General features: G+C 41.2%; 1 protein-coding gene across 2 annotated transcripts in view; it reads left to right on the top strand.

Annotated features, from left to right (window-relative positions):
• Window positions 1-13,874, top strand: part of ARHGAP45 (Rho GTPase activating protein 45) — a 179,253-nt gene that overhangs the window by 139,553 nt on the left and 25,826 nt on the right. Inside the window, exons 14-15 of one of the 2 annotated variants that reach the window (XM_082264696.1) lie at window positions 1,366-1,469; window positions 3,375-3,455. In XM_082264696.1, coding sequence (XP_082120822.1) covers window positions 1,366-1,469; window positions 3,375-3,455 — 185 coding nt within the window. The remainder of the gene's footprint in view (window positions 1-1,365; window positions 1,470-3,374; window positions 3,456-13,874) is intronic. The other variant, XM_082264695.1, reaches the window with a different exon arrangement.

Raw genomic sequence — 13,874 nt, 5'->3', positions numbered from 1 at the left:
ATGCCAGGGTCTCTCCCTCTGACACATTTCAATCAGGAACAAGCTTGAGCATACAATTATTTATAGGAAATAACATCTAAAGAAAATGAAACTAGTTAAAAAACAACACAATTTCCCACCACAATATAGATGCCAAATAAATGAGTATACAAATACATAAAAAATGTCTGAAAGATTAAATAAGTCTATGGGTGTAACCCCTTCAGCATTCACACTGAGTAAAACAGTAAACCTTATCTTGGTCCACAAGACCTGATTCATCAGTAAAAAGTTTATATAAGTCCCTGCTAAAAGTGAATGTACAACTAGATTTTTTTATAGTCCCACTAAGGTTTTAAAAGATAAGCAGCAATTTATAAATACGATTTCAGGCATTCTACAAGGGATCCTATTATGTACTAGGTCCAGTGTACCAAGGTAATGTTTACTATTTTTAAATATTTTTAAGGGCTCCATTCAGGGACTTAGCTTTTTAAGTTTGTATTATATCTGTTTACTCATTTCTTTTGCATAAATGTTGTAGTCTTGGTATGCAATTATAGTATGGTATGAATTGCTTAATTTGCTTTAGACTAGGTTCACATATGCATTTTCCCTGCATGGCCATAGCAGCCTATTCATTGGAGTGGGCTCTTGCACCTGCAGAAAATGCGGGGAAAAGATCCCTCAAAACTGCAATTACAGGGAAACCACGTGGTGCTTTTAGACTTCATGCACCCAAAAGCGTGCTGCATCTCTAAAGAGCAGCTTATTTTCCCTGTGTGTGCGGGAATGCATACGATTTACATGCATTTCCTCAAAAGTGTGAATCTTGCCTAAAAGTTTGTTTATTGATTCTATTTTAGTTTCTAGTTTATCTGGATTTAAACTTTGTTGGAATCCACTGAACAAGTCCCTTTTAGACTTTAGCTTTAGGCTTCAGGCTTCGTCCGGATGGCGCTGACACCCATCCTGCTTGAAGACTCTTTGTTATTGTGCTTGCATCTGCCCCAGACTGCATGTGGGCAGCCTATAGAGGTAGATGCAGAAGTAGCAGCTGCACAGACACAGCTGTAGGTCAAAATTTGACGGGAGGGAGTGGGTGCACATGTCCAAGGGCACGTTGTTTGCATTTGAATCTGTGTACCCGTTCCTACCTGCATGTCAAATTCTGAGTCCATGTAGCCCCTGCACCTGTAGTAGGAGTAGATGCAGAAGCAATAAAAAGGGAGGATGGATGCCAGCTTTCTTTTAAACTAAGCCTTACTTAGTTCTCCTTCCTTTTGTTGTTTGTTTTAGTGAAAAGGTTGCTTGAGTTTTTAGTTTGTTTTTTAAGTTATTGAAATTTAATAGTAAATCTCAGTACCAATAAGAATTTTTTTCTAGGTCCCCGTACATTCGGGCTAGAAAGTCAAGTCTATCATCCCAGGATTTTCCTTCTACAGAAAATAAGGAACCTACAACAGAGGAGAAAGTTGTGGAGAGAAGAGGTACGATATGAAGAGACAGGAGCTCACAGTAGGATTATATGTAAAATTAAAATTGTTAACTTTGATTTAGTGCTTGGTAGGGACAATAATGTAACTTGTGCTTATCTAAGACCCAGTTCACACTGGGGCGATCCGACTTGCCGGGGCGACCTCACAGGTCGCGGCGCGTAGCTCGCACCGCGACCTCGGAGCGGCCGGCACGGACTTCATAACATTGACGTCAATGCAGGTCGCTCCAGGTCGCCCCAAAGAAGCTCCGGACCCTTTTTCTAAGTCGGAGCGACTTGTGTCGCTCCTATTAGAACGGGTCCACAGCTTCTCTATGGCAGGCGACCAGGTCGCCTGACAGGTCGCCCCAGTGTGAACGGGGTCTTAAGGTATCTGTATACAAGAAATAAGTGTTACAAAATTGAGTGAATGTCTTAAAGTCTGTAAGTAGAAAATCAGATGATCATTCTCAAGGGAAAAGTGGATTGGAGGCTGGATGTTTTTTCCTCATCCTTACTGTTGCCACTGAGTTATGATGCTGGCCTTCTTTTTCCTGTCAGGAAGCATAAACCAGGCAGAGACAGAAAATTCACACCTTTAATGTAATAGTAAAAATAACACAGATCAGGAACGTAGTCAAAAACTGAAACCAGGGTTTTAAAGCCAGAATGGGTAATCAGACGAGTTGGGATCAGAAACCAGCATTGTTAGAAGCCAAAAATCTGCATTGGGATTCAGAAGAGACGTCAGCCAGGAAAGTCATACACAGGAACACAGCAGGTACACACTGGAGATGTTGACCACGCAAAGGCACGGAGGTGATGAGGCTGGACTAATGAGGCAGGTAATGGTTACTAGGTGAGTCACTGTGGAAACCATGAGTGGCTGGTAATTAACAGACAGCTGAGCAGCTTTGCACTGAAAGAAAGAAAAGAGCTGCTAGTAACTAGCAGAAGCCCAGCCCTGACACCTCCTTTATTGATATACTGTATATAGCGTAATATCTCTTGGTAGCTTTGGGGAGAGGCAGTCGTGTTTTACAAATGGCTGCGTGACATTCCTCCAATCCACAATAGATTCCCAGAGTTCCCAAGTTTGAGGAATTAGCTGCTTTCTACATGGATAACGCACGGCTTTCCCATAATACATGTTCTTCTAATGTAGTCCAATCTGCTCTGTGTTGTGCAGTTTTATGTTTTGTAAAATGTAATTATTTTGTTGACATTGCATGTCTGGATTCTAGCCTACCAAAACTTTTTTACTCCTATCCTGCTTTTTGCCATCTATCCATCAACCTGCCATTTGACATTCTCATCATTGCTATCCTGTGTTCCTACAGAACACAGTGAGCATTGGAATGGCCAAAGTAGGTTGTTCTGCTTCTGAGTAATTGGTAATGGCCAGTGGTAAGAACTGTCAGGTTTCTGTTGCTGTTTGACTCCACTGGGGAGAATTTTCTTTACTATTTATCCCTACAACATAATATTAAATGAAGGAATGAGGTCAATGGGACAAGAATGCACAGACCACAATTAAAACCCATAGATATTCTAACCTTCCCATAAAAAAAGATTTCCTCTCACTTCTTGTCCCACTGACCTCTTGTCATAGTGACAGAAAGTGATGCAAAATCTCCACAACGGGACACAGATAGCAATAAAAACCTGACATGAGTTCTACACCATCCTTCCTTTAAAAATATTTTAACTATATGGTGGGTAACTTACCCAGAAAAAGCATGACCTGATGCAAAATAAGCAGATATTGACTTATTATGCACTAGTGGAGGGATAAAGATAACCGGCCCAGGCTGTGTACCCTGAAAAACCAGTCTGCAGTTAAAGTTCCCATACTTCTATCATGATCAGTTCCTTTTATTTCAAGCTAAAATACTATTGGCCTTCATTCTGTTTGCAGGTGGTAGGGGCCATCAGGCACATAAATCATGGCCAAGTGCTCTGCCTGAGGGAGATGCAGCTGAGAGAAAGGAAGCAGCAGGTATATTAACCCTAATGAGGTGGAGTTTATTGTATGTTCTGAAAATGTCAAGTTCCTGTATATGTAAACAAGTATTCAGTGTGCTTAAACAGGAGTTTATGACAGGTTCGTTAGCTCATGCAAAGGAACTCTTCAACAATACATGGCCATGGGTAGCACCAGGAGTAATGAACTAGTATTAGTTGCTGACACACGGATGTAGTGTAAACTTAACTATATGTATGACAATCTGAGTATTGAATCTCCCTTAAATTGCCAGGAATGTTTTAGTGCAAGATATGCCTGACTGAATAGAAATTGAATTGACTGATCTAAAGCTTTGGGCAATTTAAAGAAGAAATATTTTTGGTTCATTGTGGGACATCAGATTCAGAGACAGATTGGCTATACAAACACCTACAGCAGGATTTGGACACTGAAAAATCAAAAAAAACGTCATCAACTTGCTAAAACCCTCCACCCCCAGCGTGCCTCAGTTTTTTGCTAGTGTAATTGGCCGACACCCCTCTGGTTGGCTTTACACCAGAACTCCCCAACATGGAACCACGTACCCTATTAAAGTCTATGGGACCCGAACTTGAAAAATCAAAAATCCCTATTTTGAAGGCTTATATGCAAGTTATTTGCCATAAAAAGGGTATGGGGGACATGTATCAATGCAAACCATTTTTTTTTTAGAGATCGTTTTTAAAGAAGCAGTGATTTTAATGATGCTTAAAGTGAAACGAAAAAAAAAAATTCCTTTAAATATGGTGCCTAGGGGGCTGCAAGCTATTGCCAGCAATACAAAAATGGTTTAAAAAAAACAGCATGGGGGTCCCCCCCCAATCCAAACCAGGCCCTTTGTGTATGGATTTTAAGGGGAACCCCACGCCAAATTTGAAAAACAAAACCAAAAATAACAGTGTGAGGTTTCCCCCCCACCCCCACAATCCAAACCAGGCCCTTTTGGGTCTGGTATTGATTTAAATGGGAACCCTATGCCAAAATTAAAAAAAATAAAAAGGTGTGGGGTCCCCTCCAAATTCCATACCAGACCCTTATCTGACCATGCAGCCTGGCAGGCCAGGAAAGGCTCTGCCTCCCCCCTCCACCCCAAAGCACCTTGTCTCTATGTTGATAAGGACAAGGGCCTCTTCTCCACAACCCTGGGCTGTAGTTGTCAGGGTCTACGGGCAGGAGGCCTATCAGAATCTGGAAGCCCCCTTTAACAAGAGGACCACCAGATCCCGCCCCCCATGTGAAGGAGTAGGGTTACATTGTATCCCTACCCGTTCACCAAAAAATGTGGCAAAAAGAAATAAAAACACACACCTTTTTTGACAATTCTTTGGTAAAAATAAAAAAACAATGTCCCCCGATGTAGATAGATCGTCAAAAAGCTCAGGGACGTAGGCTTACTGCCGACTGCCTTCTCTGCCACGTGACCATTCATAAATAGGTAAGGGGTGGGGCCACCTGGGGACATCATTGTACCCCTACTCATTCACAAAAATAAAAAAATGGTTCAAAAAGAAATAAAAACACAACACACTAAAAAATGATGTCCCCCAATGTAGATCCATCATCAATCACGACTCCTGCCGCACCCAAAAAAAACCCCCAAAAAAACAAATGCTACCACGTATGCCTGCTCAGCCGAGTGACCGTTCTTAAATAGGTAAGGAGCAGGGCCACCTGGGGACGTCACCTGGTGGCTCGGCCCCCTTGTGATGTCACTAACCGCTGAATGCTGGGTCGGTGACCTCACATGGGGCAGTGCCACTGGATGATGTCGCCAGGTGGCCCCACTCCTTACCTATTTAAGAACTGTCACACGGCTGAGCAGGCAGACAGTGGTAGCCTTTGTTTTTTTTTCGGGGGCGGCAGGCATCATGATTGACGATGGATCTACATCAAGGGACATTGTTTTTGTTTTTTTTTATTGTTGTGTTTTTATTTCTTTTTGACATTTATTTTTTTTTTTTTAGTAAATGAGTAGGGGTACAATGTACCCCATACTCATTCACATGGGGGGGGGGGCTTGTTAAAGAGGGCTTCCAGATTCCAATAAGCCCCCTGCCCGCAGACCTCACAACCACTGCCCAGAAAAGTGGGAAAAAAGCCCTTTTCCCCATCAACATGGGAATAAGGTGCTTTGAGATGGGGGGGGGGGGGGGAGAGCCCCTCCTAGCACAAAGCACCACCCCTCATGTTGAGGGCATGTGGCCTGGTATGGTTCAGGAGGGAGGGGGGCTTGCTTGTTCCCCCCCCCTTTTCTGGCCTAGGGAAGCCCGCTGACAACTGATGACTCATTTGCTGTTAACGATGTAGCTTCAACTTCCTGGCCTGCTCCTCAACAACCAGCAGCTATGGGTGCGCTTAGCGGGCAAACATCCTGGCAAGCGCCCCAAAAATTTGGGTGTCAGACGAACACCCGAATGGGCGCTGTTCAGGGCCGAACCGATGCTTGGCCTGAACAGTTCACCAATCTCTACCTAAGAGGTTCATTTTTTTTTTTGTTTGTTTTTTTTTTGTTTTTTTACTAGTTATTCTTCAATTAAGTCTTGATATAAAACTTTGATTGAATTAGTCTCTTTGTGCAGCTATCTGGATTGGCATATCCTCAGGAAAATGTATTTAAAAAGGCTTTTGCTATGTGTAGAGAAACTTGCCCAATAGTGTGCACAACCTAATTCAAATAGAACTAAATAAAGTATATAAATGTGTAAATGTGATCCCCCTCTCTGTCTATATTTATACAGAACTGCTGCTACCACTCATATAGTGTACTCACACACTACTAAAATAAGAGTTTTAAAATAGACAAATGGTGTGCTGTTCCTTTAAATATAACCTTAATAAGTCCTGAATCTATATCAACATTATCAATGCATTTCAATGCTTGACCCAATTTATGCAGAACTAAATAAAATATATCCATTTCATATAATTTGCCCAAAGACACTTCAAAAAGCGAGTTCTTGAGTTGGTGTTCATTTGTCAAAACTTCCACTATTCAAACAATTGGGTGACACACATCTTCAATGCTCCAATCTGCCACGCTGCCACTCCAGCTCTAATTGCAATGCCTGCTCACCTTGATAGTGGACCTACACTCAATAGGTCATTTGCGCTTTGGTAAGTGATCTGTGTGATTCCACTTCCAGCTCTTTGTAGCTACTTCCCATGCGTAGTCCATTTAAGGAAACTGTCCTCGCTATCTCCAGTTTAGTTTGTGGGTCAAAGAAAGGAGAGAATTCTCATAGCACACCCTGTATTGCAATTAAAACGCTTTTGAGATATAGAGCAGTATTCCAACCAAAAACATGGAGAACCTCATCACACTTCCAGTTCACGCATGACCAGAAGTGACATCACGAGCTCCACTCGATGCGTTGCGTCACTAATTACGTGACTTGGGTATGGATCCTCGTGACACCAGTCGGGTTAATAAAGCCGCAGTTATTTCATGGTTGTTATCGTAACTTATTGGTTTACTGGAGCTGCCTACTAAGCTAGAAACCTCCTCAAATTATGGCAGATGAAATGCATAATAAACTATACTAGTAATTAAGCAGCAACACACTATAGTATAATAAATAATCTATAAGAACAATAAAGATAAAACCTTATACAAACAATTGCACATAATTTGACTACAAAACATGCGCGTATGCATACCTATTTATTTTAAAATTAATATTTATTAAATAACTATTTAAAAGACTGCTGATATTAACCTCAAATGTGTTCACATCAAACTATATTCCTTCATATATTAAAATTAAGACTATACTCCCTCTTGTGGCAGAATTGCTAATTGCATGTAGCAAACTTAATCGGAAATAAAGCAATTGACATCAAGTTCTATATTGTGTCCTTTGAGGTAAAGTGTCTCCATTTTAAAAATCTATTTAGATTCACACTGGCTTAGTTTAATAATTTTATTTATTCTTCGCAAGTGAGGTTTAAATGTTTCTATACCCCAGAATGTGAGTAGAGCTGGATTTTCTTCATGGCATTGGGAAAAGTGTTTAGATTTACTGTGTTTCTTATAGCCCTTACGAATGTTCAGGATATGTTCTCCTATGCGCTTTCATAATGGTCTTTTTGCTCGACTTGTATATTGTAAATTGACATGGACACTGAAGAGCAGTATACTACTTCTTCAGTCTAGTTGAATGAAGAAGTCCCGAATTTTGTCTTCCTTCCTTGTGGCAGTGAATGTGAAAGCCTCCCATTCCTTTCCATTTACTTTCACATTCCTGCAGGTATTACTTTTACATGGGAAGAATCATGTCTCATCAAAGAAGGTCCAGGTTTCCCTATTTGGGGGGGGGGGGGATCAAGCATGTTTTGCACCAATCTTACCCTTACCTCCTTATATAAGAATTTTGGCATGTCTGTCTGCTTTGAGTATTGGCCAGTGTTTTTTTTTTTTTCTACTGCTTTATGTTGTATACTATAATCCTTTTTTATGCGCAAATCCACAGTTTTCTTTATTTTTTCTTTCTTTATTCTCCAATAACTTGTTCCTTTCCATGGCTGATACTTCTTTGATTTTACCTTCTACAAATCCTCTACTGTACCCTCTCTGGATGAATCTGTATTATCATTTTGGCCTGTTCCTTGTAATCTTTTGGGTCAGTGCAATTCCTCTGCAATCCTACCAATTGTCCTTTCGAAATATTGATAAACCATGGTTCATGATGGCAACTCTCTGCTGGAAAATAACTGTTGCGGTCAACCACCTTAAAGTGTGTTTTGGTCATTAGTCACCCTTTTTCCAGTATGATCTCCAGATCTAAAAAAGTATATGGTTCTGTCATGCCACTCACTGGTTCATTTGATGTTTTTCTCATTGTTCTTTAGTTGGTCAAAAAACTAGTTCAAACTAGTTTCATTACCTGCCCAGATCCCTATAAGGTCATCAGTTAACCTTGGACAGATTCTGGTACATAACCTCCTCTTCCCACAGAGACATAAATACGTTTGCTACACTAGGTCCAAGCTTAGCCCCCATTGCAGTTCCTCTTTTGTACCAGAAATAATTGTGTTGTAAGCTGCATTCCAGGAATTGTAACAGGTACTTTTTCTGCAATGTTCTTCATTCACTTCTTTATTTAAGAAAATCCATAGCCCATTTGGTGGCTTCCGTGAATGCTTCTGTATAATTAATAATTGTATAGAGTGATGAGATACCTGCTGTTGCTAGCAGTGTGTGTTCACGTTCTGGATGAATATTATTCAATAGCTGTAGCAAATACCTGGTGTCTTTTAGATAGGACTTTGTGTTCTGAACCATCGGTTATAGAAACCAATCACTATATTCTCCTGATCTGGCACCTATTGATGAAATCCTGTTCACTATTAGTCTGCCATGTGGATTCCCTCCATCTTTGTGTATTTTCGGGCCAGATAGATTACTGTAATATGGCATGTATCCAGTACCTGCCTTCCATTTTGTATTGAGGATTTTCTTCTTAAGGCCTTTCTTAACCAGTTTTTCCTATTCCTTTTTATACCTGCATGTAGGATTAATGGGTAGTGTTAGGTAGGTTTCTTCATCCTCCAATTGTTTCTTCTTTTTATTGTGATATGCCTCTTTGGAGAGCACCCTTATCTGCTGGCCTTTTAACAAAATTTTTCCTTTCCTCCAACTTTGTAATGCCTTGCTATTTCCTATGGGGTCCATAGCTTTTTTTACTTTAAATTTAAGATCCTGTGTAACCATTTTCTTGAAGATTTCCATACAGACATTACCATGTACTGCTGGGTAAAATAGTGTTTTGTTTTTCAGTGTGCTATGCATGAAATAACTCTCTTCTCTCTTTCGTCCTTCTATAAAAAATTCATTGGGTTTAGTCATTATATATTTCTTTGTTAAAGCGGTAGTATACTCCGCTTTTTAACTTTTACCTACAGGTAAGCCTATAATAAGGCTTACCTGTAGGTAAAATAATATCTCCAAACCTGTACGGTTTAGGATATATTCGCCCTGCTTAATGCCGATGACACCAGCGGCGCATGCGCTCTGAAGGTACGGCGGACCTTCAGAGCTCCTTGCCGGAAAGTGAACTGCCGCACACATGCGCGGGAGTGACGTCATCGCGGCTCCGGCCACTCACAGCGCCGGAGCCGCCGAACCATTCAGCTGCCTCAGCGGTGTCTGGGCGACCGTGTTGGGGCTTTGTTCTAAGTATTTCATAATGAGCTAGTATGCGATGCTTACTAGCTCATTATGCCTTTGTCCTGCAGGGTTTGTTTTTTTTATTTTTTTGAGGATACAACCACTTTAGGTTTTCTGGTATACAGTACTTTTGTATATCAATGTATGCTTCAAATTTATTTAAAGCTTTCATAGGTGCATGTTTCAAGCCTTTATCCAGGACCCTCAATTCATCTTTGGTCAATTCCCCTCTAGTGATGTTGAAGATTCCATCTCCTAGTATTCTCTTTTTCTTTTGGATCTTGTATCCAGCTCTACATCACCTGCTCTTCTTTGGAATTTCTCTTGGGTCCCACTCTCTCTCTCTGCTGTTTTAGTTAATTATAATTGTATCTCTGTGGTGGCCTATTTTTATTCTAATTCTTGCCCTCCCAATTCTACCATTCTGGGGGGGTTATTTCACCCTTTATGGTTTCCCTGTTTGTTCCACTTGGGTCTAGGTGTCCTATAGTCCTGTATTTCTTACCTTGATTCATGTCTAGGTGTCAGATTGTCTTGTATACATTTCTACCACCTCCCTCTGTGGTAATTTAATTTTAACCTCCTTTCTCTGGGGTAGTCTGCTGATAGAGAACTAACTTCCTGTAATTTTGTTTGCCATTTATATATCTGTTCAGTCTTAAATCCATTAATATAAATTAAATGTATTTCCTTTTTCTTTGTTTAAGGGTCCATGTACACGGGACGCTGGAAATGGTCGTTTAGGAGCAGTTGGGCGTTTTTTTCAGAAGCCCCTGAACCCATCTACATTTTATCTTATCTGTCCATGTACACCAGGTCGTTTACAGTCATTTGCAGGCAGTTGCGTTCAGGGACGTTTTTTAGAACGCAATTATTTGCATTCGAACGTGTGTTTCCCGGCGTTTCAAACGCACAAACGCGTCTGAACGCGTCTAAACGCGTCTGAACGCGATGACCCGCGTTTAGCATTCGCGTTTTCCATTTTAAAGGGGAATAATTTTTTTGACCTCTAGGAACGCTTCTAAACGCAAACGCCCCCAAACGCCGCTAAACGTGGGTACAAACGTGACCGAACGGACGTTTCAAACGTCCTAAAAATTCCAGCATTCAAAGGGACTTTTAACAACGTCCCGTGTACATGGAGCCTAACCTCTTGGCCTTTTTTGCTCCAAGACTCTGCTCAATTGTGTAGTGAGTGGTAGGAATTCTGAAAATTCTTTCAGGGGTTCCAGTTTCTCTTTATATTCTGCAATTCATTTTCTTCATTTTCCTTTGCTTTTTTTAATGAGAAATGTCAGCACCTCTATTCCTTTCTATTAAAATAACTCATTAATGGACTCCTTATCTTTAACCCTTTACTGATGGTTTCATCCCATCTCAATCTTTTAGGTATTATACCATCTTTTATGTATTTCTCATGCGTGATCAAGTCCCATTATACATTTTTTATTTTTCCATCAGATGTCCGTATTTTCTAAATGTGCTTTCTAGATCACCACCTGACTGTGCTTACTTGCTGAGAAAATACCTAATCTACAATTACAATTCTATTTTCTAAATATTGAATAAAAGCAATAAAAGCTTTTTAATTACAATACATGGTGTGCTATGAGAATTCTTCCCTTTATTTTTGCCACAAACTGAACTGAAGATAGGGAGGACAGTTCCCTTTTAAAGGGACTACGTGTGGGAAGTAGCTGTAAAAACCTTGAGGCAGAATCACACAGATCACTTACCAAAGTGTATATGACCTATTAAGTGTAGGTCCACTATCAAGGTTAGCAGGCATAGCAATTAGAGGTGGAGTGGCAGCACAGGGGATTGTTGCACAATCACTTAGGTGTTTTCATGGAATATATGTGTCATGCAATGACCACTCACATTGTTTTAACAGTGGAAGTATTGACACATGAACACCAAGTGAAGGACTCACTTTTTGGAATGTTGTTTGGGCATATCACAGGAACTCAATATTATTTTTTGATTTAGTTCTGCATAAATGGGGTTAGGCATTGCACTGCATTGTTTGTGTACTCAGGACTTTAAGTGTTTATCGCAACAGGTTCATGGTTTGATTTACTTATATTTAAAGGAAAAGTGCACCGTCATCCTCAGTAAAAGCTTTGGAGGCCATACCCAGATTAGACCAGACTGGACGATTGCAGGGCCTGCCTGGAATGTGACCTTTGGGCACTAGGCTCTGCATTGTGATGCTTTTTCAGCCATGTGTGCAGTTTGTTAGCTGGCTTCAGAGCTATTTCCAGAGCCTTTGCACAGCCTCTGGCATGACCCAGTCTCTGAAGACTCCTTCTACAAGTGGGCTGTTTGGGCTGAGCACTGAAACATAATGGTTTAATAGCACCACTATTCCTATGGTGGGGAATTATAGTTTCTTTATCTGGTAAAAAAAATATATATATATTGTAGCTGCTGACTTATAATAATAATAAGACACTTACCTGTCAGGTGCTGTCCTCACCTGAGCCAGTTCTTCTGGTCCCCGGCACCGCTGTCTTGGTTGTGAGAAGCTGGCTGTAACTCTTTGCGGCTTCCCATTGCCAATGGGTGAGTCGAGCTGCTCTTTGTAAATGGACCCGCAGCCTCCTGGGATGGATGAACTATCCCAGGGGATTGTGGGCAGAGGTGGAGGGCTAAAGGGCCGCATACACAAGGTGGCTATGGGGCAGCATCAGCTGGTTCAACAGAAACTGGCTGTCATTTAGCCCATGTGTACGGCAGCCGGTCCCACAGAAGCCGGGCATTAGGTCGGTTTCTTTTGCAGGGTCATGACCGAAAAAGGTCTGCCGATTGGCACCCGATCTGTCTGCTGACTTCTGGTGAGGGGGCAGTCCACCTGTCAAAACACAATCGCTCAGCGGGGGACATCGCTGTACTGTAGGTCCTTCATTGCAGTCTGTCATGGCTGTGATATTAGCCTGTCAAACATTAAGTAAATAGACAAAACTCATGGCAAGGGATCTAGCTTTACCAATGCTCAATTTGTGAAGCCATTAGAATGCCTGCTGACAGCTCTGCACCCTTTCTTACTTTTTGGTAGTGGTGTGCAGCTCCAAAACTTTACTAAATGGTGTTTGGAATCAATGGATCTAAATAACTGATTTTTGTCACTCTTTTGTCAGTAACCGATCCAGCTATAGATTTGGGGAAATCCTTTCTTTCAATCTCTTGGAAGATCATCACAATGCATGCCAGCCTGTTAGGCTTAGGAGTCCTAGCCTCCTTGTTGGTGCAGAGGACTTGGATGCCAGAGGAATCCCCCATTAAGGACTGAACAGAACACGTTCCAGCCTTGTTTGCCATTCACATTCCAGGCATAGACAATTGGTGGACATACTACGGGCAGCTGACAGCACCTGGACTCCAGAGAAATGTTCCCTACACCTACACTTGTTAAAGAACCTCCTTTTGGCTCACACATATTATCATCTAACTTACTGGATTTCACCCTTTCCTATCAAGACATAATAGATCTAGGAGTGCTTTTCAAGGCAACTGTTTTTCCAGATTTGTAACATACATTTGTACATACAATAAAATAACAGGTATAAAGCAGAAACAGTGTTTCAGGTTCATAGTAAAAACGTATTACAAATGAGTAGATATTATCTGGAATAATATATCTGAGAGATCAGGATATGAATGAACAGACCATCTGGGGGCCACTACGGCTCAAGGCACACGTTCTCTAAGCTTTACCAGGTGGATGTTCAAACCTTATCAGATGCCACCATGGGGCATAAGGTCCTTCAGGCAGTCTCTTGAACCTCAGGCAGTTCCCATTTGTTTGTGTTGCTATAGCTGAGCCTGTTGGTGTTTTGTTTGCTATGTTACCAATACCAACCCCTTATCTGGACTGCTTTTGGATGTCCCAATTGTCACTGAATCTTGTGTCCCTCAATGAACAAGATCGTAAACTGGATATCTGTACTCACTGTATAATCCTTTTCTTGGTGTTCTTTGAGGGACACACCCCTCTGTGTTTATGGTTTTGCTCTCAGCAATACTTTTTACAAAACTGAGGTTTGCTGGCTGTTCTAGACTGGTCACTGTTTTTTGTTTGTCAGTGTCCAAATCGTCCTGTAGAGGGCAGTTTACCTCAATTGTCTCTAAATCCTGTGTCTTTCAATGAACTCCAAGAAAAGGATTTTATGGTGTTTACAAAAATCCATTATTTCCAGAGATTGGACACTCAAACTGCGTTTCCAGCCTAAGGCTACCTATCCACA

The sequence above is a fragment of the Pelophylax lessonae genome, assembly GCF_965119305.1.
Source record: "Pelophylax lessonae genome assembly, chromosome: 1".
Taxonomy (NCBI): domain Eukaryota; kingdom Metazoa; phylum Chordata; class Amphibia; order Anura; family Ranidae; genus Pelophylax; species Pelophylax lessonae.
This window is presented reverse-complemented; position numbering and strand designations above follow the sequence as displayed.